At 46.6% G+C, this 24,184-nt stretch overlaps 1 protein-coding gene across 4 annotated transcripts in view; it reads right to left on the reverse strand.

Annotated features, from left to right (window-relative positions):
- CNMD (chondromodulin) overlaps positions 1-24,184 on the reverse strand; it is a 52,498-nt gene that overhangs the window by 18,181 nt on the left and 10,133 nt on the right. For 2 of the 4 annotated variants that reach the window (XM_059041753.2, XM_067016542.1), the window contains exons 1-3: positions 11,879-11,950; positions 11,319-11,459; positions 6,129-6,269 (exon numbers count right to left, since the gene is read on the reverse strand). In XM_059041753.2, the coding sequence (XP_058897736.1) occupies positions 6,129-6,269; positions 11,319-11,459; positions 11,879-11,950 (354 nt within the window). Of the gene's footprint in view, positions 1-6,128; positions 6,270-11,318; positions 12,683-24,184 lie in introns of those variants that run through there. The other 2 variants (XM_067016540.1, XM_067016541.1) reach the window with 2 other exon arrangements.

A 24,184-nucleotide genomic window follows, 5' to 3' on the forward strand; every position in this document is an offset into this window, starting at 1 on the left:
GCAACCTGCTGGCACCTTAAGCTTGGACTTTCCAGGCTCCAGAACTATGAGAAACAAATTTCTGTTGTTTAAGAGTCACTCAGTCTATGGCAATTTGTTATAGCAGCCTCAAGGGACTAAGACACAGCCTCTGGACCCAAGTTTCTTCTGTACTAGTGGCTCACAAACTTTCCCTTGTATTCCAATCACCTGGAGGACTTGTTAAATAAAATACCGTGTTGGTCCCCTCCCCGAGAGTTTCTGATTCAGGAGGTCTGGAGTGGGGGATAAACTGTATTTCTAACAAGCACTCAGGTGCTGCTGCTGCTGGTGGCCTAAGGAACACACTTGGTGAACCACTGCTCTCCACCATGCTATCTCTGGAAGGTCTGCTGTTCTTATTCTACTTGTAAATCTAGGGCACATGGTTTGAAAAACAGAAGGCAGGGGAGGGTGATTACTGCCCCCCTATGTGATATGTTCTTTTAACTTCAAACTCTCATAGCCTCTGAATCTGAGATGCCAGGGGGGAAACATCATAGAGCTATTACCTTATCCCCAGGGAAAGAACTGATGCTCTGGAAGGATTCACAGCCCTGAATGTGAGTCTAGTATGTTTTGAGTTAGTTCTGACAGTCTACAGGCTGCACAGAAAACCGAAACCCCATAGGGATGGGCCCTGTGGGAAGGAGTTCACACTTATTAACCACTCTGTCTAGCTACAAATCCATATCAAGCAGCCAGACATGTTAAGAGATTAAACAGAGGGAAGGGAAAGTCAAGAAAATATCCTGTTTTTGCAAACAAACAAGACCTTAGAAGCTGGTGATAATGAAGAAGTTTGCTAAAAAGGTAATGCGTGAGGATCCCAGTGATCTAACATCCTTTTATCGACTCAGCTACTCTCATGTTAGCTGCACAATTTTTTTCTTTCTAGGGGATCTCGTTTATTTCTGTGGCTTAAACCAGAAGTTTCCAAGAAGGGCAAGGGGCCCTTTCCCCAGGGGGCCATTTAGAAATTTTTGAGGGAGTTTTTTATTGTCACAAAAACTGGGGGCTCTCTGGGCTTTTGTTGGGTGGGGCCCAGGGGTGTCGGATCCCAACCAGCTCAGAGGGGCCCTGAAGAACGAACCACCCAGAGCCCTGGGTGAAAAACCTGATTGTAAGCTTCTGTGCCTAGAACATAACACCGTTTTACATATAAAAGAGTGATTTGGGGTATAGTCTTAATGTACAACCAATTTCCTAGGACTGGAATTATTGTGCAAATGGAGAGAAAATGGTACTTTCGTTTACTGTTTGAGAAAATTACCTGGTATTTAATTTGTCAACACACACTTAGGTCAATCTGCATTTTAGGCTGTGGCACAGACAGTGACCCAAGCATATGACTTTTATGATGTTTTCTAGTACATCAGACTCAAGTCCAAATTTTATTGTAAATTACTTTCAATTTATTTTTTCTTTATGTTATAGTTGGGGGCCATACTGATTCTTGAAACCAATAACCTACTTACCTAACCAGGTAGGTGTCCTATCCCCCCACCCCCACTTTTTTCCCTTTCCCAGCTTTTTAAATTAAAAATTTCAAATATACACAAAGTCAAAAGAATTGTATAGTGAAAGTGTATATATCAGTTTATTCTATCTTAATTTCTAACCAGGATTTTTGTTATATAAATGGGTCATTAGGTCTGAGACGGTTAGCTTAAACCAACATCACTCATGCTATTGAGGGTATAACTTTCTAGAAAGTAACTCATACATTATCAACAAACCTAGCTTCTTAGCACAGGGAGATCAGCTCGGTGCTTTGTGACCACCTAGAGGGGTGGGAGAGGGAGGGAGACGCAAGAGGGAAGAGATATGGGAACATATGTATATGTATAACTGATTCACTTTGTTGTAAAGCAGAAACGAACACACCATTGTAAAACAGTTATACTCCAATAAAGATGTTTAAAAAAAAAACCCCAAAACAACAACAAAAAACCCCTAGCTTCCGTGTTCCACAGGGTATTGACAAAGACTCTTCTGACCTAACTCTAGTCAGGCTCCTCTGAGTCCTGTTTACTAGGCCCCAACCTTGGGCTCTGTCTTGGCCCATTTATTCCAGTTTTAGCAAGAATCCTGCTGAGTCAGGCTTGTTCTGATCAACCTGGATATCTGATCTTCTTGACCTGCCTGCAGCAAAAATCCTGTTAGGTCAGTTTAGCAAAGAACCTCTTAGTAATTTTCCATCCACCAACACCTCCACCCTGCTCCTTGGCTATAAATCCCCACTTTTCCTTATTGTATTCGGGGCGGAGCCCATTCTCTCTCTCCTACTACAAAACCCCACTGTAGTAGCCTGCCTTGAATGAAGTCTGCCTCACCTTCTTTAACAAGTGTCCTGAACAACTTCTTTCCTAACAGTATAGAGCCTGGAGCCCTTTGTTCAGTGCTAATTCCCTCTCAGGGGGCTCTTTTTTTCCATTGGCTCTACTACAGTCTTGGTGGGGTTAGAGGGGAAGGCTGTTCACTTACAATTCAGAAACTTTCCTACTCTGGCCCCACCTGCAACTCCATTTTCTCGTCTTCGTCTTCGCCACCTCCCGGGCTACTTAGAACTTGGGAGCAGACCTGAGCACGGGTATTGCGTAGCCTTCCCTGGGCCTGGAAAGCCCTGCCCCAGCTTCTCGGCCCGGTCAAAATTCTTCTTCCAGGGCTTCCCTGGTGGCGCAGTGGTTGAGAATCCGCCTGCCGATGCAGGGGTCACGGGTTCGTGCCCTGGTCCGGGAAGATCCCACATGCCGCGGAGCAACTAAGCCCGTGAGCCATGGCCGCTAGGCCTGCGCGTCCGGAGCCTGTGCTCCGCAACGGGAGAGGCCACAGCAGTGAGAGGCCCGCATACCACAAAAAAAAAAAAAAAAAAAAAAAAATTCTTCTTCCATTCTTCCAGACCTGATTCAACTGTTGCTGATAATGAGCAGGACCCTGTGGGGCTCCTGGGCCCGAGAAAGCCTTTCTGTGACCCCTATTTCTTTGGTTACAGGAAATAGGCATCATTCAGCCTCCAGGATTTTCCCTGAGTTCCAATGGGCAGGTTCAAACAGTTGCTAATTAAGGAAGGGAGGGGATGCAGAGACCAGGGAGGAACAGCCAAGAAACAATAGTGTAGCCTTGGGGCAAGGTCCTCCTTCCCAGTCAAGGGATACAAACAACAATATCTTTGAGCTGTTTTTGCAGATACTGAAACCCCCTCCAGGTGGGAGAAGTTAACTGTGTGCTACCCACAAGCCTGTAGACCCCAGACCAGTTGGAACCGGAAGGTTGATGATGCTGACTCCCACTTACCTCACCACCAACCCATCAGAAGAATGTCCAAGAGCTGATCACGCCCTCTTGGAACCATTGCTATAAACTCCTCACTCCCTCTCCAGGTTGGGACACACAGTTTTGAGGGCAGTAGCCCACTGTGGCTGCCTTTGCCTGGCAAAGCAATAAAGCTATTCCTTTCTACTTCACCCAAAACTCTTGTCTCCAAAAATTAATTCAGTGTTGGAATTCAGAGACTGGATTCGGCTTCATTGCCACCTCTGTAAAACCTGCTCCATCCCCTAACTGACAGCGATGGCCTCCTCCTCCTCGATGGCTCTACGTTTCTGTTCATAGCTCCGTGGCAGCGTGTTTCCCAGCCTGACCTGAAGCCACTTCTGTGTGGATGTCCGCCTCCTGGACCCGGACGGTAAGGTCCTTGAGGGAGGGGACAAGTGTCAGTCATCTTCGCATCCTCCGTGCTTTGCACCATCCCTTGCACGTAGTGGGCTCCAAAAACGCTTCCTGAATTTGACTGACAGTTTGTAATACAGGAGAAAGTAATACTGCAGGTACCATAGTGGCTGATTCACGGGTTTTCAAAAGTCCGGGCTTATTTAAACCCATAACAGGTTCTATCCATCAAAAAAATGTTCTACTCACCAGTTCTGACTTAGAGAATTGTGGAAGCTATCAAAGAGAATTGATCAGTTTAGAAAATGTGTGGCCCCATTGGCCTCTGAGAACAAAACACAATCAATACCATTATTAGAACCAAAGGATTATAAAACAGAAATATAGGTTTGGGGATTAAATTTTTTTTTAATAAATTTATTTATTTTTGGCTGCATTGCATCTTCCTTGCTGCAGGTGGGCTTTCTCCAGTTGCGGCGAGCAGGGGCTACTCTTCATTGCGGTGCGCAGGCTTCTCATTGCGGCGACTTGTTGCGGAGCATGGGCTCCAGGCATGCGGGCTTCAGTAGTTGTGGCACGTGGGCTCAGTAGCTGTGGTTCTCAGGCTTAGCTGCTCCGTGGCATGTGGGATCTTCCCAAACCGGGGCTCGAACCCGTGTCCCCTGCATTGGCAGGTGGATTCTTAACCACTGCACCACCAGGGAAGCCCAGGATTAACTATTTTAAAAGGATATTCCTGATACACGCACATCTTGAGAGAGACGGATCTTTTCTTATTTAACTGCATAGCTACCTTTGCATATCTTGATATTATGGCACATCCTAGGTATTCAATTTTTTTCTGGGTTGGATGAATAAAGCATGTGTGGGAGTCACATTTTATAATTTTATATTGAGCAATGCAAAGAAAAAAATGCCTTTTACCTTGTCCTGGGTCTTGCAGTAAAAGCCTTTAGTAGGTCCAGAGAAATTATCCCTGTGCCTTGACCAGAGCCATCTGCAAAGCTATGACTAAGTGAAATGCAGCCACGCACACATGGGGCCACAGAGCTTGGTCCCAGGGCAGAGCCCACGCTGAACACAGCCAGTCCTTGTCATCATCAAATAATGTGTAACATCAGCCGGGCTCTAAGGTTAGCATCTGTTTGTTATTCAAAAGGGCTTGTGAAGTGTGTTTGGGTATCAACAAGGGGAGTTCTTTCATTTGAATGAAAAGCATCTCTAGTTTTTCTCATCAGTCAGAGGAAGACAGGTCGATGAGATGTTTGCAGGCCAATAAACTATCAGAAGAGACATTATTTTCAAGAGCTTTTTTTCATGAAGTCTCACCGACTCCATCTACAGATTTAACAGGAGAGCACAAACAGTGATGCCTCTTTCTCATCTCAGAACACGAAAGAGAGTAAGATATTTATGGTGGCCATCCAGAGAGGAGGCCTGCAGTGACACTTTGGTTCGCAGATGTCCGCTGAAGCATCAGTGCATGGCTTAATGTCTCCAACTGCCTGTAAATTGAATTTTTTTTTTTTTTTGAATTTTTGAAAACAAACATGTGTGCCCTTTTCAAAGGAGACTCAAAGGTTTCATCTGTAATAGGCCATAGCTAGAAAGCAGATGATACACTAGGGGAATTTCTCCATGCTCATTTCCTGGATTAAACGGGAACTCTGAAGAATTGAGAAACATGTATAAATAGATCCCACCTGTTGTTGATGAGATTATTAGGTCATTAAAGTTTCCCTCCTCTTGACAAGTGCCACTTTCAGACCTGGCAATGTTCTAGAGGAGCTTGAGCATTTTATTCGCTGTGTTAAGAAAGCTGCTTAGAAAGAAACAGCTCTCGCAAGTCTTTCTGCCAAAACTTTTTTTTAAAGTTTTTTTAAAAATTACTTAATTAATTAATTTTTGGCTGCGTTGTGTCTTCGTTGCTGCGCGCGGGCTTTCTCTAGTTGCGGCGAGCAGGGGCTACTTTTTGTTGTGCTGCGTGGGCTTCTCACTGCGGTGGCTTCTCTTGTTGCAGAGCATGGGCTCTAGGTTCGCGGGCTTCAGTAGTTATGGCATAGGGGCTTAGTTGCTACACGGCATGTGGGATCTTCCCAGACCAGGGCTCGAACCCGTGTCCCCTGCACTGGCAGGCGCATTCTTAACCACTGCGCCACCAGGGAAGTCCCTCTGCCAAGACTTTGTATAGTTCTAAGAACTTGTTTTTTTTTTTTTCAATGCTAAGGTGTTGCTTTTTCATTTTGAAAACGTAAAGGACACAGAGTGGTCCTTTCTCAGAGAGAATATGCTGCACGGTGCAGGTGGGTTAGTGGTACCATGGCTGTCAAAAAAAACAGTTCCCATGTGGATGTGTGTGAGAGGTGTTCCTTCTCCCTGAATGAGAAGCCTCCCAGGCTTGCCTGGTTAAACTCCCTAAATGCATGAAATATACTTACATTCTGGAAATCATTAACTTCAATCGCTTCTTCAGCTCCACTTCCCATTTTAAAGGTCTCCAAGTTGTTCCCAGCATCTATTTCCATTGACCCATCTTGTAATTTCCCATTGATACTCACGGTATAATGGACATTGTAAATCTGGAAGAGAACATCAGAGTTAGTGATGCCTCCCTTTTAGAGCAATTCAGGGCTTATCTTTAGATCTGCAGTATATAAAGTAGCTTTCCTATTTCTCAGAGATACACTGAATCATCCTTAATAGTAAGGATCATTATCTTAGTTATCTGTGAGGACTTTATTCATAGACCAATCACTTAATACATGATTTCTTAAAAAATATCTTAAAAGTAAAGCTTTTGATGGTTTCTGACACTAAATCAAATAGCTCAGTGATTTGCAATCCTGGCTGCATGTAGAAGCATCTTAGTAGAATCTCCAGCTACCACGCTTAGGTTCCCCCCACTGGACTGATCAAATCAGCCTGTGGGGATAGGGTGTGAGCACAGATCTTTCTTTTTCTAAAGGTCAATTCTACTATGCAGCCAGAGTTAAGACCTGTCGACGGATAAATGGAAATTGAGGAGGCAGAGGGTTAACTGGGCTGTTTACCTGAACAAATCTGCAGTGGCACCTCACTTTGAAGGTATTTTTTTTAAGTCCTTCGGTCAAGATTTGGCGTGGAGTGTGGTATACAGTAAGAACTGCGGACAGGACTAGGATGTACCTGAGATAGAGTAGCATTTACAGAGGGCAAGGTCAATGTGCACATGTGTTTCAGCTCAAAATAAGAGGTACTCATTTAATGACCCTGTGGGACAGACGTGGCATCCCAAGGCATTATGTTACGAGACGTGTGGGGAGAAGGGAGGGAGCCTTGGCATTGCCCAAGAGCACTGGCCCAGGCATCGAAAAACAGGTGGCCACCCCCCTTATCCCTGGGTTTTGGGAGTTGCCTTGAGTGTAAAACAACGAAGTGGGATCTCAGAGGTGATTTTCATTTCTGTCCTTAGAGTTCTGGGGCTTCCCGGAGGTGGTCCAGAGGTGAGGGGAGCGGAGCCGGTGGGACCCTGAGGCTCCTTTATCCGCCCCAAGCCCCAGCCCCACGCAGTTTCACCACTGCAGCTCTGCTTCTGATCTGTTTTATGTGTTGGATTTCTGGGTAACATCTTGTTTAAAATTCCGCCATTAGACATTTTGTTTACAGTGTCCCACTAAATTAGATGATCGAAGGGGCTCTCTTAGTTTAGACATCTGGTAAGGACAATAGTTTAAAAAGTAATTCACACACTGCTCCTGCTTAGTATGCCGCTGCTCTAGAACATTCTCTGTGTCACGGGGTAGTAGGTGGGTTTCTTTTCTTCTCTTTTCTTCCTTTTTCTTCAAGGTATATATATATGTATATATCTATATCTTATATATGATATATATCTCTTATATGATATATAAGCTATAAAAATCTTCAAAGGGGAAGGAATGGGAACTGATGAAAGACACTTGCTACTTAGTGTCGGGTCAGTAGGTCAGAACTGCAAAGAGCTCAGATTCAATTCAAGTCTGATTTTCTCCCTCATTATAACGAACGGCTGACCGCAGCATGGACAAACCCTGGGAAAAGTATCTGTTGTTATTGGGTCATTACTTGTAGAAAACTCATTAATGCAAGACCCACAGAGTGCTACTTTATTTTATCAGCAGAGACGTAGAAACGGCTTTGCTAGCGTGTACCCTTTTAGGTAACAGCCCTCGGTCAGTGGAAGAGAAAATGCCAGTGTGCAGTTCACCCACATTCTCAATGCCCCTCCTTCCCTCCTTCTGATGAACTTCGATTCCTGCAGGACACTGTCTCCACAGCTCACCTGATCATAAGAACCACTTCTAGGGGTTCTGAGTTAGGGGAGCGGGAACAGAGTCCACCAATCTGTTTTCACTTTGCACCTCAGGTGGTCCTCACCATCAGCCAATTCGGGGAAACCTGTTTTCTTTGGCTGAGCCAGGGCTTTCTGCAGGTAAAGCTCAGAAAGCGGGCTCTGTTCTGACCCTGCGCTCTCTGAGCAGCCACTGTTCACTTGAACTAACTTTGCCTGTCAAAGGGCACATGGCAGACAACACGCATGTGAGTTTCTGCTGGCACGAGTGTCCTTCCTTCACTCATGAGACAAGAGGCTCTTTTTTTTTTTTTTTTTTTTAAGCATTGCACATAAGCTTTTTACTACTCAAGCAATCCTAAATTTAAGTAACTGTTTCCAGATTCTTAGCGGGTCTTAAGGAGACAAGATCGCAACACTAGAACTGTGGCTTTTATCCTAATTTCACTTTCCTCTACCACCCTTCGCCACCCCCCCCCCCACCAGCAAAAGCTCCCTAATGAGGCATATCCTTTGTAATTGTAGCTGCAGCCTGGCTTTCAGAAGCAGTACACGGTCTGCATGGGGCCCGCAGTGGAGGTTTGTGCTCTCCTGAAGCGCCTTGGGTTGGGGGGTGGTAAAAAGTCGGAAGTTATTTCCAAAGTACTGGGCCCTGAGCTCAGAAAGTGGCTTGGGTGGTGGAGCAGTAAACACATTATCCGCTCTAAACTGATGGAGCTCTTAGCACCTGAGGCTACTTCCATCCAAGCACAGAGAGAGTTTATTATGTGCCAGTAGTCTGCTCAATATGGTGCCTTTTACAAACAGGAGATTTGCTAATGAGTTTCTAATAAAGCCCGGGTTCCTAAGAGAATTACATCCTATTCTGGACCATGTCTTGAAAAAACCAGCCTAAGAATAAAGGCCCCTAGCAATGACCTCATCCCCTCATCTCATCGGGTTGGGTTGTCAGTTATCTCATATTGGTGGGAGTTTCCCATATTTCAATGCCTCAGTTCCATTCACAATCATGTGGCTGAAGCATGGCCTCAATATTTGAGCCCAGTCGCTTGTCCCCTGATTATTAGCACTGCAATGCTTCAGAGTTCTCTAGCTTATTTCCAGTAAACCTGTCCTAAGGGGATTTACCCATATGAAAGGCATAGGAGGTAAATTACTGCTGGTTCTTCTCTATAAACCAATATAGAGGGGCAGAGGCATGGATAATCCCCAAAGAGTGGGCAGTACATTTGGTTGGGGATGTCTTTCTGTTTGACAGAGACTTGATTATGTTTTGTTTGGGCCATTTACATTTGTACTCAGGGAAAGCAGACCTGTGCCTGTGCTATGCATAGATGGTGCCAAATTTACTCTGTTTAGTATTTTGTGATTTGTTTTGCAGACTTAAGTAATATGGATCAGCCTGGAATATTTGGGGAGTTAAAAAAAAAAAAACAACTTACCACGACTTTCTTCATTTTCCTGCCTCTATAAGAGACAGGGATTAATTTTGTTGGCAATAAAATGTGATTCACTGTTCCTCTGGATTTTTAGAATTTAATACTGCTCTCTTGAACCAGACAACCAACCATCGTGCAGTAAAGTACACGTTGTGATAAAAGGAGGCCCTTCTCATTCAGGGCGATCTTTCAATCTCTCTTTCTAGAAGCTTGTCAGTTAGCTGTGTTTGCCTTGAATAATCAAATGCCAAATGGTGTTCATTTTAATACATATCAGGACCCAAATCTTTACCCTCCCCCCAAAAAAAAAGCAAAGTTATTTTTGTACACAAAGGACCTATACCATTGAAGTTCTGTCATCTAAAAGGTAGCATTTACATTCGAAGATGGTACAATTTCCCAAGGGATGACAATCTAAACCCTGCTGTTGATGGAGATGGAGATACTGACATCGTTCTCATGTTCAGATATGCTGCTTTCAAATGTGAGCATCTGGCCCAGCTTCTATATTTAAAATATACAAATAGATTAAGGCACTTTTCAAATATACACAAAATACTGTGCAATTCTGATCTTACTAATCGATGCTTGTAAATTTGATATAGTCTCTAAAACAGACTCAGTGCTAAATGGCATGCTTATCTACGTTAGGCATTTGAGTTAAAAATACAAATTATGCAGCGACTGCAGAAGATGTGATGGGTAAAATGGCTGAATTGCTTTCAGCACCATTTTCTCTAAGTACTGGAATTCATTCATGCTTTGAATTTCGTGGTGGGAGAGAAACGGGAAACAGCAGTCACAGATCCTCTGCGGGTAGTGATTAAGAAACAGCCCTTTGTGTGCACCCTGGAGATGGAATTCTTTTCCATTAGTTGGAATACTTATACCAAGCCTGGTAATGGTCATCAAGATAAAATGCTTCCCTTTACATAGGTGAACAAAATTCAGAGTATTTTACAAAAACACGGGTATTTTGCTTAGTTGGGTCAGAAACACTTTTTATATTCCTTGAGAGCCAACTGAGCTTTAAAATAAATAGTTGCATACGAAGAAAGTAGGACAGCAGTTAGTAAAACATTTACCGTTAAATCACATGTGACCAGGCCAGAAGTGATTTTTAAAGACATTTGCCATCTTTAAGGAAGTTAGGTCTTTTTTTAATTTCCCCTTACTGCATGAGAGAAGGGGGCATTAAAAGATGGGGAGAGAGAGAGGGAGAGAGAGAGAGAGAGAGAGAGAGAGAGAGAGAGAGAGAGAGAGAGAGAGAGAGAGAGAGAGAGAGAGAGAAGGGAGAGGGAGGAAGGGGAGGAAGGGAGGGAGGAAGGGAGAGAGAGAGACAGCGCTACTGAGAGGTCAAATTCGTCCCCTTATTGGGTCTGAATGTCCCTCCACTGTCTTTGTCCCAGGTTCTTAAATTCGCAGCCTTTCTCAGCTGGGAGAGGGCTTAGTTCCATTTCTTTCCTAAGGATGAGTAAAGCGAGGCCAGAGGGGATGTGCCTTACCCATGGTCACTCAGCTGCTTAGCGGAGACGCCAAGCTGGGATGAGCTAAAAAGAGCTTTCCTGGAACCGTCCACTGCATTTCCCCGCTACTCTGTCTTTAACATCTTCCCGTAAAGCCCTGACTGGCTTTTCTGCAAAGTTGCCCGTGAGTGGGAGGGCGCATCGTGGAGTTGGATGGAAGAAGGGGGAAGGTACCCGGGAGGCCCCGAGGGGAAAGCATCAGCTGGGGCGAGGGGGCCGCTCTGGCGCCACCTAGGAGGGGACACGCAAGTGACTGAGAGGACCCCGCCATCCCGCGCGCCCCCAGGCCCCGCGCCCCTCCCGGCCTCGCGCACCCTGCCTCGTGCCCGCGAGCCGGCAGCCGCCCTCCGGACTTACGTGACTGTCGCTCCCCTTCCAGAAGTAGAAGGCCCCGATGGCCCCGAAGAGCAGCAGCGCCGCCCCCGAAATGAGGACCACCGCTCCGACCTGGAGCAACCGCGCGGGGCTGGGGGGCTTCACGGTCACCGTGGCGTACGCCTGCGGGCCGGCGGGAGAGGGACTGTCATGTGCGCGCGCAGCGACCCGGCGCATCGGGGGCGTCGGACAGCTCGCCCCGGGCTCCTCCGGGCGCCCCCTTTCGCCGCGCTTGCGTCCGCGGGTCCCTGGTCCTCGGGAGTGGCTGTGCGCTGAACAAACTTCGCGGTGCAGGGCCATCGCCCCGCGGGTCTCTCTCCGCCTGCCGCCCGACGCCCCCTCTTTCCTCCCTATCCACCCTCCCCTTCACACCAGACTGGAGCTGCCGGGTCCCTTGCACACGCACACGCGTGGGGCGCCACCCCAAGCCCACATTTGGGCTCCCACATTTGTTCCCACCTCCCAAATTCGGTGACACAAATCGCTGAGCCGGGACAGGGGATACGGGCCCCGCGTGTCTGGGGCTCCCAGGCGGTACTCACCGGGGGGCTACAGAACTCAACCTCGTCGGGTCCCACCAGGGCGATGGGCACTTTGTCTGAGTTCTCCGTCATGGCTGCGGCCACAGGAGCGGGACACTGGGAGGCTCCGCGCGCGCCCTGGGCTCTGTCCTGCTGCCCCGACGTGCCGGGCACTTCAACGCGGCGCACGTGCGCGCGCGCGCGCGCACCGTGCCCCGTCCCGCCTGGGCCAGCCCAGCGCTCCCCACCCCTCCCAGCGCCTCACCTTTCTCCTCCGTTCCTTCTCCCGCCTGGAGCAGCTGTGAGCTCATCCTGCCTTCCGGATGCCCCTCTTCTCGCTCTCTCCCGTCTACTGCCCCAACCACTCCACCGTCGCCCACCCCCCTCCGCCCCAAACATCCTGGTAAACCTGAGTGGGTCATGGTGGGTGGCGCTGAGTGAGTAGTCTAGGGATGGTGACCCCAAGAAATGCTAAATCGCCGGCACTCTTTCCACCATCCAAGGATCTCTTAAGATTTCAGAGGGCTCTGCTGTGACGCTTGGCCGGAGGCCCATTTCCTGCAGTGTCCTTGGCTGTGTGTGTTGGGCAGTGGTGCTGGTGGAACAGGACGCAGAGGAGAGCAGGGCCGTGAAGGTGGAACCGGGGACACTGGCCAAAGTTTGCCAGGGTTTATGCTGGCCTGGAACTGCTGGATGGCCCTGGGACAGGAGCGTGGATCAGGGTCTTAGACATGGGCCCTTGTCACTGTTTTCTCTAGGAGCCTTAGCCGGAGGGTACAGTTGCAGCAAAACCGAAAGCCAAGCAAAGGGGCTGGAGGGAAGGAGCTGGGGAGACCAGAATAAGAGTACATTCCGGTTGATTGACTAAGTTAAACAAAGAGACAGAAACAACAATGGCAACACACATACACCAAAAACACTGATATATCCAAAGGAATAGCTAAGTATATATATACATATATAGTATGTAATTTATACTATATATAGAGAGATAGACAGATAGATATAGTAGTATATAGTATATATTTTTAAAGCAGAACAGGAGAGAGTTTTTTCACTTTTGGAAATGCCATCTGCCAGTACTAGGACTACGTGGTACCTCATTTGGATCCAGGCTTCATTAACTGGGCTCTAGCTTGGTGCAGAGTCCTTTGTTGGGGAGTAAGCGGGGGAGGGGACGGTGCGGGGGTGGGGTGGGGTGGGGAGGACCTGCCGTTTCCTGAACAGAGGGAGGTTGGGTGGACAGTACTGCAATAGGAGGAAGTGCTGGATCTTGAGGGGATGCTGATGAGAGGGAACACGTGGTGACAAGTATGGTGACAGCGGAGCTGGGAAGGAGCGGAGGAATGGAAGAGACTTGCACAGAAGAGTCTGTAGGTCTCTGCCGGTGCTGGGCTGGGGAGACTGAGGCTTCAGGCCTAGGGAGACTGGGAGAGTGGTGGGAGCCCAAGGGAAATGAGGAAGTTGAGAGGAGCAGTTGTGAGAGAGCGGATATGGTAAGACTAATTTCAGGCTTGTTGAGCTTGCTGTGGGGAATGGAAAAGAAGAGCCCGGGAACGTCCTAGACCTGCCTTGGATTCAGAAAAGGCACCACTGGCTGCACCTCCCACTAGCCGTGTAAGGGGCTGAAAAACCCCCTTACAGTCTGCAGAGGCTCAGCCCCAGGGCACTGCTGCAGAGTTCAAGACCTCCTCTCCCAAGGGCACTTGTAATGGGAATTTCAGAAGGAATAAGAGTAGTCACAGTCAGAAAATTGGGAGAAGATCCAGGATAAAGTAGTGATGCAGGAAGAAAAGGAGAGTTCGGGAAAGAAGGGTCCGCAGAGTCAGATGCTGAAATCACGGAAGCAGGAAGGAATACACAGAAAGGCCATTGGATTTCCCAGTTAGGAGGGCACGGGAACCAAAGAGACAGCAGTTCCAGTTGTTTTATTTATTGGGCACAGAAGACATGCTGCAAAGCATCACAGAGTGACTAAAAATATTTGCAACTCATACCACAGACAAGGAGCTCGTTTTCTTAAATAGAGAACTCCTCGGAATCATAAAAAGACCACCAAAAGATAAAAGGAAAGGAACAGAGACTCCACAGAAGGGGAAATTCAAATGGCTCTTCAACAAAAGAAAAATGCTTGACTGCATTTATAAAAGGCATGCAAATGAAAAGTATTCTTTTTCACCTATCAGACTGGCAAAAATAAAAACCCTTGTTAAAACAATCAGAGAGTATGAGGGGAAACGAGGTCTCATTGCTGTGGGTGGGTGAATTGGTACAACTTTTATGGAGAAAATGTAATTCCAAAATGCAAAGCATAATTTCATTTCTGTGGATTTATCCCACAGATGCGCTCACAAGGCTGGAAAAGTCCTCTACATGCAAGGATACTCCTTGTAGCATGTTTGTTAGAACAAAGGACTAGAAATGTTTTCAGTGTCCACAGCAGAGAATTTATGGTACAGCCTCACAGAGGGACCTTGGCAGGCATTTAAAAGAATGAAGAAGCTTTGAATATACTGATCTAAGAACATCACCTAAGATACTTTAAGTGAAAAAAGGAAAGGGTAGAAAATGTTCATAAATGCCTCCATTTGTATAAAAGATACAAACAAGGGAATTCCCTGGCGGTCCAGTGGTTAGGACTCTGTGCTTTCACTGCCGAGGGCCCGGGTTCGATCCCGGGTCAGGGAACTAAGATCCCACAAGCTGTGCGGTGCGACCAAAAAAAACAAACAAGAATATGTATATGCATATGCTCTCTGGAAAGACACACAGGATGTTGACAGCGGGTTTGCCTCTGAGGAGAACCGTGGAGCTTGGGGACACCAATGGGAGGAAGGTGGTTCACTGTGTACCTTCTGGAACGTTCTGAATTCTGTCTATGAGCATGTATTAATTATTCAAAAAAAATGAGTGAATAAAACAATAAACAGCAGTGAGTGGGTGGGGAGGAAGTGAATGCTGCAAATGGAGGCAATTCTTTCGAGAACTTTGGCTTTAAGGGGAGAAGAAAGTAAGGAGGACAGATCAAGGGAGTTGGAGGATCAAGGAAGTTCTCCCCAAACCTCCCAGGCTGGAAAGATGTTTGAAGGCTGAAGGGGGATGGGAAAGGAGGGGTGGAGCCAAAGCAAGCGAGAAGATTAACTCTGAGAAGGAGAGAGGGTCTGGGGGAGTGTAAGTGACGATATGGACGCTTTGGCGATATGGATGCTGAGGAGAGGGACATGGAGGAGAGGGTGAGGAGTGGGGCTGGGGATACAGGACTCTGCCTCATTCATACAGCAAATGATGCCTGTTTCAGGTACAACACAGAAAGTAGCTGACTGGGGCTCGAGGGATGGCGGTGAGGGTTAGGCAGAGAGACCACTTATATCCTCTGAGCACATTCTCCCAAAGTGGTATATTTTCAACAATTTTAAGGTTATACGTTTATACAATGATCGTTAAGAGTGATGAAAAGATAGCAGAGGCAAGAGCACGGTGGGAGGTCCAGGGTGGAGGGGATGAAGGGATCCCCGTTTCACAGGCTTGCTCCTCTCTGTTCATCCCCCTGCTGTACCTAATCCACGGGCTCATTTCCTGGGGGTCAGGACCCGACTCTGCCCTTGTGCCAGGCACTGTGCCAGGTCTGGGGACACAGCAATGAGCAAATGAGACATGGTCCCTGCTCCTGAGTTGCTTAGAGTGGAGTGGGAAAGACAGTCATTAGCCAGGTAATCGCAAAGTAAAGGTGTCCCTGCCTTTGTGGTAAACCATAAGAGGGAAAAGTACAGGTACCCCAAGATAACATAACATCTACTCTGCATTGTGCAGGGGAGAGAGGAGCCCCTGAGGAAGTGACATTTAAGCTGAGGACTGAAAGAAGAGTAAGAATTTTCCAGGTGGAGTTGGGTGTAGGGGTGTGGGAAGTGTGGAGAGACAGTGGGTTCAAAGGCCCTGAGGTGGTAAAGAATTTGCCATTTGAAAAAAAGAGGCTGGATTGTAGAGAATGAGAGAAAGAATGGCAGGAGATGAGGCTACAGAGAGAGGCAGTCATCTCAGCAGACAAAGCCATGTTAAGGGTTTTGATTTTTTTTCTCTTGGGATTGGGAGGTCATAAGGGGTTTGAAACAGTAGAATGGCATGACCAGGTTTGCTTTTTTTTTTTTTTTTTTTTTTTCAGTATGCGGGCCTCTCACTGCTGTGGCGTCTCCCGTTGCGGAGCACAGGTTCCGGACGCGCAGGCTCAGCGGCCATGGCCCACGGGCCCAGCTGCTCCGCGGCATGTGGGATCTTCCCGGACCGGGGCACGAACCTGCGTCCCCTGCATCGGCAAGCAGACTCCCAACCACTGTGCCACCAGGGAAGCCCCAGGTTTGCATTTTAAAGACATCATTTTTATTACAACCCACACAAACTCGTGATAAATTTTTTACCTGAATATTTTCTATTATAATGATTTTACACTTTTTCCAGACACCTTTTCCTGGTAGCCTAGATCTTTGGCTATCTATAGGGAAATACTTTACCAGACTATAGACCAGTGCTACACTTGGAATGGAAAACCCTCTTTTCTATCCTAAACTTGTCATATACTTACTGCATGACCTTGGGTAAGGTTTTGCACTTCTTTGGTGCTCTTTTTTCTCATCTTTAAGTTGAAAGAAAAGTCTAAAAGGTGTCTCAATTTGTGACCTTCTATAAGTCTATGTTTTTCCTTACAGATAGCCATAGAAAACAACATTACTACTTGCAAAAAATGAAATGAAATGAAATGAAATGAAATAATAGAAACATCATTTTGACCTCCGTGGGCTAGAATGACTCAATTGGAAGGGGGCAAGAGTGAAAGGGGTAGATATTTTAGGAGGTTCCTTAGCAGTCCAAGCGAGAGAGATGGTGGTGGGTAGGACACGGAGAATCACAAACGATGGATATGGGACAGAATGAATGGATTGGAGATTTCTTTTGGAGGAAGAATCAACAAGCTCTGAAGTTTGATTGAGTGTGAGGTATGGGGCAGAGGCAGATGTCAAGATGACCCCTACATTTGGAGCACAAATAACTGGGTAGACGGAGGGAGCGCTGGCTGAATTTTGGACACGTTAAGTGTAAGAGCTATAAAAATTCAGGTGGAGAGCTTGTACTTGATAGTGTCAGGGAAGAGGCTAGAGAAGGCCATCTGCTGAGACAAAGAGGCTGGGAGACGGAGCAGGGCTTCTGAAGTGTGGGAGAAGTTGATAGCAGTTGTATGAGAAACACAATATGGAGTTTACAGAAGTTGTGACCATTTGGAGCTGGAGAACAGAAAGGGGCCAGGACCCCATCAGCTCGGAACAAACTAGGAGCAGGGTAGAGGGCACTGGATGATGTTGGGAGTGATGGGTATATTGGTCAGGGTTCTCCAGAGACACAGAACCGATAGGGTGTATATAGGTAAATAGAAAGGTATTTATTACAGGGGATTGGTTCACATGATTATGGAGTCTGGGAAGTCCCGTGATCTTCCATCTAAAAACTGGAGGCCCTGGAAAGCAGGTGCTGTTAATTCCCAGTTAGAGTCCTGAAGACCAGAGAATGAGTTCAGATGTCTGAGGGCAGGAGATGGGTGCCCCAGCTCAAGCAGAGAGAGTGAATTCACCCTTTTGTTCTATTCAGACCCTCAACAGACTGGAAGTTGCCCACCCGTATTGGTAAGGGCAGATTTTCTTTACTGAGTCTACTGATTCAAATGGTAGGGGCTTCCCTGGTGGCGCAGTGGTTGAGAATCCGCCTGCCGATGCAGGGGACACGGGTTCGTGCCCCGGTCCGGGAAGATCCCACATGCCGCGGAGCGGCTGGGCCCGTGAGCCATGGCCGCTGAGCCTGCACGTCCGGAGCCTGTGCTCCGCAACGGGAGAGGCCACAACAGTGAGAGGCACGTGTACAGCAAAAAAACAAAACAAAAAAACAAATTCTAGTCTTTTTTGGAAATGCCTCACAGATACCTTGAGATGTTTTACCAGCTATCTGAACATCCTTTAGTCCAGTGAAACTGACACATAACCATCACAACATGTTAATAAACTCGATGGGGAGAAATTCTTTCACAATGTATATGTTATCAAATCACCACAATGTAACACTTTAAATATCTTACAATTTTATATGTCAATTATACCTCAATAAAGCTGAAAAAATTAACCATCACAATTGGGTATTGAAGATGGTCTTGGGAAGGGCAGAAGGTCAGGGTCTAGTGATTCTAGGGTATGGGCTGGAAAGGGAGGTCCTTGAAGTTGGGAGGTGCTGATGAACTTGGACAAGGATTGGCGTGGTGGTGGTGGACTGATGGGGTGGGAGAGGAAAAAGCTATGGAGGTTGTAATCAGAGAGGGAGAACACAGAATTTGAGATCTTAGAGGTGGTTTGGTTCTGCATAGAAACGTGGTCTAAAGTGTGGACTTAGGGACAGAGGGGATTGGAGATGATGCTTCCAGGAGTTGAGGATATTGAGGTCAGGGTGATTTTGAAGTTGAAGTAGGGGTGATAAGGATGTGATGGAAAGAAAATCTATAAGGGAGTTGCAGAAATTGTTAAGGAAAGAGGGAGAATGTTCTGCATGGAACTCCTTGGCCAGAGGTAAGGGAGTGAATAATACGGTGTGAAAAAAAGAAAATGATGGCGTGAATGGATGCATGAACGTCAGAAGAAGAAACTCTGTTCCAAGAGGGTGGTGAGACCCAGTCCTGGAATGGACTGTGGAGAACATGAAAGAGCTTCTGGTCTCCAGGGAATGCATGGAGCACCTCCCTTTTCCAGGAGAGGGAAGGAGGAGCAGCGTAGAGCTCCAATACTAGCACTATTGTTGTAGCTGCTTTTATACAGGTTCTCTATCACTACTGATTCCTGTATACTCTGGCATTTAGGTGAGGAAACGGTGGACAAGTGGTTAAAAGAGGGGATTCCAAAAGAAAACATTAGCTCAAAAAGATATCTGCACTCCCATGTTCACTGTAGCACTATTTACAACTAAGATATGGAAACATCCTAAGTGTTCAACAATGGGTGAATTGATAAAGAAGATGAGATATGTATATACAATGGAATATTATTCAGCCATGAAAAATGGGGAAATTCTATTTTTGACAATGTGAATCAACCTTGAAGTCATCATGCTGAGTGAAATAAGTCAAGAGAGAAAGACAAATACTGTATGATCTCACTTACATGTGGAATCTAAAAGAAAAACAAAACGAAATCAGAAAACTCACAGAAAAAGAAATCAGATCTGTGGTTACTAGAGGCAGGGCATGGGAGGAGAGGCAATTGGAGGAAGGTGGTCAAAAAGTACAAACGTCCAGTTAGAAGACAAGTAAATACTAGGGAGGCAATGTATTTACAATATGATGGCTATAGTTGACACTGCTATATGATATATATATATATGTATATATATAGGAAAGTTGTTAAGAGAGTGTAGCCTAAGAATTCTCATCACAAGGAGAAAACTCTTTTACTTCTTTTTTTTTTTTTGCGGTACGCGGGCCTGTCACTGTTGTGGCCTCTCCCGTTGCGGAGCACAGGCTCCGGACGCGCAGGCTCAGCAGCCATGGCTCACGGGCCCAGCCGCTCCGCGGCATGTGGGATCCTCCCGGACCGGGGCACGAACCTGTGTCCCCTGCGTTGGCAGGCGGATTCTCAACCACTGCGCCACCAGGGAAGCCCCCTTATTTTCTTTTTATTGCAACCATATCAGAAGATGGACGTTGGCTGAACCTATTGTGGGAATCTTTTCACAATATGTGTAAATCGAACCACCATTCTGTTCGCCTTAAACTTACACATTGATATACGTAAATTATTTCTGAATAAAACCGGGAAAAAAAGGGATTCCGTGGTGTCACTAACACACACTTACTCTACTCAGGCAGCTGGCACCTCTCTATAACTTTCCCGTGGTAACATCGGCGTCCACGCCTAGGGGGACTGAGAGGGCATTGATGTACGGCCGTCGTAGGTAGTTAATTCCTGGTGTATCGTTCCAGTCCCTATATATCCCCGTGCCCGTGAGCTAGCTCATGCGTTCTGTTTGCTTTTCCTTTCCCACTTCCTGCTGTGCAGCCAGTTTGGAGTTAGTGCAGGGAACATTTTTATATTGACAAAATAAAAAGCCATTGCACCGATGGCACATACACTCCAGAAAAAAAAAAAAAGCTTCATTCCAGTGCTACATACCAGGGGTTAGTTTATTATCTGTCTTTTGGGGTCATCAAAGCAGGATTTCTTCCCTTTAGCCAATTTTGAGCCTTTAAAATTTTTGTCAGTCCACATAGATAGGATAATTTCCAGATGATTTTTCACTACTCATCCCTAAGCTGCCTCCTTCTCCTCATTTAAGTGCCAGAGTGTGTAGAAAGCGTGCAGAATGTAATGATGCAGAGCCTGTATACGTAATTGGAGCTGTAGCCTGCCACTGCACCCCTCTAGGTGGCTATTTCTTGGCTCGTTGGCTCCATCTCACCTTTCCACTCTCAAGAACTGAAATCCCCCTTGATGGAGCTTTTTGTGGCAGTAATCCCTGGGATATCATGAGAACGTCCTCTGTGTCTGCCTGCCTCCCTTCAGCCTTGCCCCCTTCAACCCCTTTGCACTGTAGTGAGATCAACTTTTCTAAAGTGCAACTCCCACCTCTGCTTAAGACCCCACAGTGGCTCTCAGTGCCCAGAGTCAAGTCCATCTTCACAGCACATAGGAGGCTCCAGTTATTTCTCCAGTTGCCGCTTTGCCTAGTTTTTTGTCTGTTTTCCCCGCCAGGCTATGGTGTAAGTTTCTGGGAGGTCAGGACTGTGTCTTATTCACTGTCATTCATTGGATAGATGCATAGTTAATTAATTAATGAAACGAGAAGCAGCGCAAGGGCCATCGAAAACAAGTCATAGTTTAGGAAACCTTGCTGGAAAGGCTCACGCTCCTTGTTAACTGCCTTTGTAGAATTATGAATTGTCACTCACCTTATGGTAGGAGCTACTCCTGTGTTCAGTGACCATCATTTCTAGCTAAAAACCAGAACGCATGGTTTGACAGGATTTTTGCTTTGCTTCCAGATAGGAGAGGTGGTCTGAGAAATGCAGTTTGGATGCAGGTTATTGGAGTACTTCAATGAGTTATGGGGATAATGACATAGAAGATGAAGTATTAAAACTAGCCTGTTTTGGAGGGGCAAGAAAAAAAAAAAAAAGCTAGTCTAGCAAATCCAGGACCTATGATCACGGGTCATAAGGATAGCAGAGCAATTGGCATCTAAACTGTACGACCTTGTGTTGCTGGGGACTGTCTTGTACAACTTTGGACCCTTCCAATGTTTAGTGGTGTACGTCGAACATGGTAGGTCATTGGTAGATGTTTGTTGATGTAGAAGAGGGAGTAAGTCAGTCCTCTCCTCCGTGTTGCACATAATTGCTCAGGGGAATGGAGACAGAATACTCAGGAACATCTAGACACTCTTCACAACAGAGCAATTACCACCTGAGTCCATTCACCGTGATTTGCCCTGGGTTTCCCTCAGAGAACAGCTCGTCCAATTAACAGTTTATTTATTTATTTTAAAATTGATTGATTGATTGATTTTGGGCTGTGTTGGGTCTTCTTTGTTGCGGGCGGACTTTCTCTAGTTGCGGTGAGCGGGGGCTACTCTTCGTTGCGGTGCACGGGCTTCTCATTGTCGTGGCTTCTCTTGTTGTGGAGCACGGGCTCTAGGCGCGCGGGCTTCAGTAGTTGTAGCGCGCGGGCTCAGTAGTTGTGGTGCACGGGTTTAGTTGCTCCACGGCATGTGGGATCTTCCCAGACCAGGGCTCAAACCCGTGACTCCTAAGCACTTCGCCACCAGGGAAGCCCACCAGTTTATTTTAAATGACTATAACTTCAACACACCTTGCCTTGGAATCACTAAGGAAAATGGGCCAAGCTGGTAACTTTCAAGTCCCATTCATATGGATCTTTATGGTCCTCCAGCCGTACTCATCCAGATATGTTTTTCCATCAATTGTGGGAAATTCCTTCTAAGCAAAGGGACTGTGAAAATAGATAGGGAAAGCCTATTGAATTCCCTTTGCTGAAAGTAATAAAAATGGGAATAGAGAGAAATGAAGATGGGGGCATCCTGAAGGATCGTTAGGTCTGCCTCCTCTACATCCTTGCTGAATAGCTACTGTGTGTCAACCCACAGCAGGCGCAGTAAGTGGGTAGGATCCCTGCACAGCAAGTTAATCCATATGCAAACACGGTGACCCCAATTGCTTTGCAATAGAGAGCCACATGGCCTGTGCCCTTAAAATACATCATTTGGGCAGCTGCCAGTGGGCTAATTTATCCCAGCTGGCCAGAAACAGCCCTGAGATCATCAGTGCTTTTGTTAATTGGGAGAGAGGGGTAGAGGAATCGAGATATTCCTGGGCACCAAGCATTCATTAGCCACCTGGCCTCCCTAAATTATGAGCCTGCCATGATTTTCCCAGTGCTTCGACTGAAATTTTAATATTTGGAATGTATTAATAACTCGGAACATGTCATTTCCTAAATAAGCAGTGCCCTTCTGGACTCATTGGAGAAGGGAGCCCAGAGAATGGTTAAATGGCACAGATATTGGCTACCCAGTGAAATGAGCAGTGTGGAGGTGACCCTGGAAGTTCTCTCCACGGCAGCAAATACAAACAGATGCGACGTATGAATGGACCTCTGGGTTGATGCCCCTGATTTCTATGCAGTTGTTCTATTCATATAGCATCTTAACAGGACCAACCTGAGGAGAAATGGTGAAACAAATGATAATAGCAGCTAACAATTCTAGAGCACCTTATTCTGCACAATCACCACGCCATGCAGCTTATACCACGGACTCTTCAGAGCAACCCCATGGGACGCTGTTACCATCCCTTGGGGATGTATGCTTCACAATGTCAGGGACGTGGCCTGTCTTGTGTAACTTTTTATCCCCAGCACCTACAACTGTTCCTGGCATACAGTAGCAACTCAATAAAATATTTGGTGGATGAACAGTTAAGTCTTCATTTTAGTGGAGGCGGTTAGTGACCCATCCAAGTTGTCCAGCTCTAGAAAGTGACAGAGGCAGGATTCACACCTTACTCGCTGTCCTCAAGCATCCCCTTATTCCGGGTGCTCAGAGTCCCATCAGCCTCCCCTTTAGGTCTGTTTCTCTTAGTGCTCTGTTCTCCAGTGCTCTGCCATTCATATGTTGAAGCGCTGGCCCCCATGGGATGGTTTTTGGAAGCAGGGCCTTTGGGAGGTAATTTGGTTCGGATGAGGTCATGAGGGTGGGGTCCCGTGATGGGATTAGTGCCTTTATAAGAAGAGGAAGAGACCTCAGAGCTCACTCTCTCCACCTTGTGAGGACACAGTGAGAGGGCAGTCACCTGCAAGGCAGTAAGAGAGCCCTCACCAGGAACAGAATCTGCCAGCAGCTTTATCTAGGACTTCCCAGCCTCCAGAAGTATGAGAAATAAGTGTCTGTTGTTTAAGCCACCCAGTCTGTGGTATTTTGTTATGACAGCCCTAACAGATTAAGACAACCCTTCAGGTACACTCATCAACATTTATTACCTGTCCTGTGTCCCACTCATTTAAGGCTCTGTTCTCCACCATTCAGCAACAGTTGGTGACATGATCAGCTTCCTGCCTCCCCTTCCTGCCCTCTCACCCCGCCAACATCTGTGTCATACATCAGAGTTTACAGACAGTTCACATACGTGAGCTCACATGATAATCAAACACAACTTGTGAAAGAGGCAGCACAGTCATTATTATCCCCATTTTACAGATAAATAAACTGAGGCTTAGGAGGATCAAGTGACTCCCTGTGGCCATGCAACAAAGACTAGGACTCAGTTCTCTGACTCCCTAGCCCAGTGCCCCTTCCCCAGTACCACACTGTGGATGATGTCATAATGTGTCATTCATTCAAGGGCAGGTCGCCTCATAACTGGAGACTGATGGAGAGGATGTCAACTTAAACGAATGACCCTCCTATGGCAGCATTTTGGATAGGTGAGCTCAGATTTGGGGTACCTCAAAGGACTCTGAATTAGCAGGTGTCTGTCTTTCCTACACCTAAGCCTGAGGCAGGTGGAGTCTCACCTCACCTCTGAAAATCTCCCAAACCCTGGCAAACAAGTTCACTTGCCTAACCTGCATATCTGATTGACCTTCAAGCTCTGACCATTCTTTTTTTTTTTTGTAAATTTTGTTTATTTATTTTTATTTTTGGCTGCGTTGGGTCTTCGTTGTTGCGAGCAGGCTTTCTATAGTTGTAGCGAGTGGAGGCTACTCTTTGGTGAGGTGCACAGGCTTCTCATTG

Source organism: Kogia breviceps, chromosome 16, assembly GCF_026419965.1.
Source record: "Kogia breviceps isolate mKogBre1 chromosome 16, mKogBre1 haplotype 1, whole genome shotgun sequence".
Lineage (NCBI taxonomy): Eukaryota > Metazoa > Chordata > Mammalia > Artiodactyla > Physeteridae > Kogia > Kogia breviceps.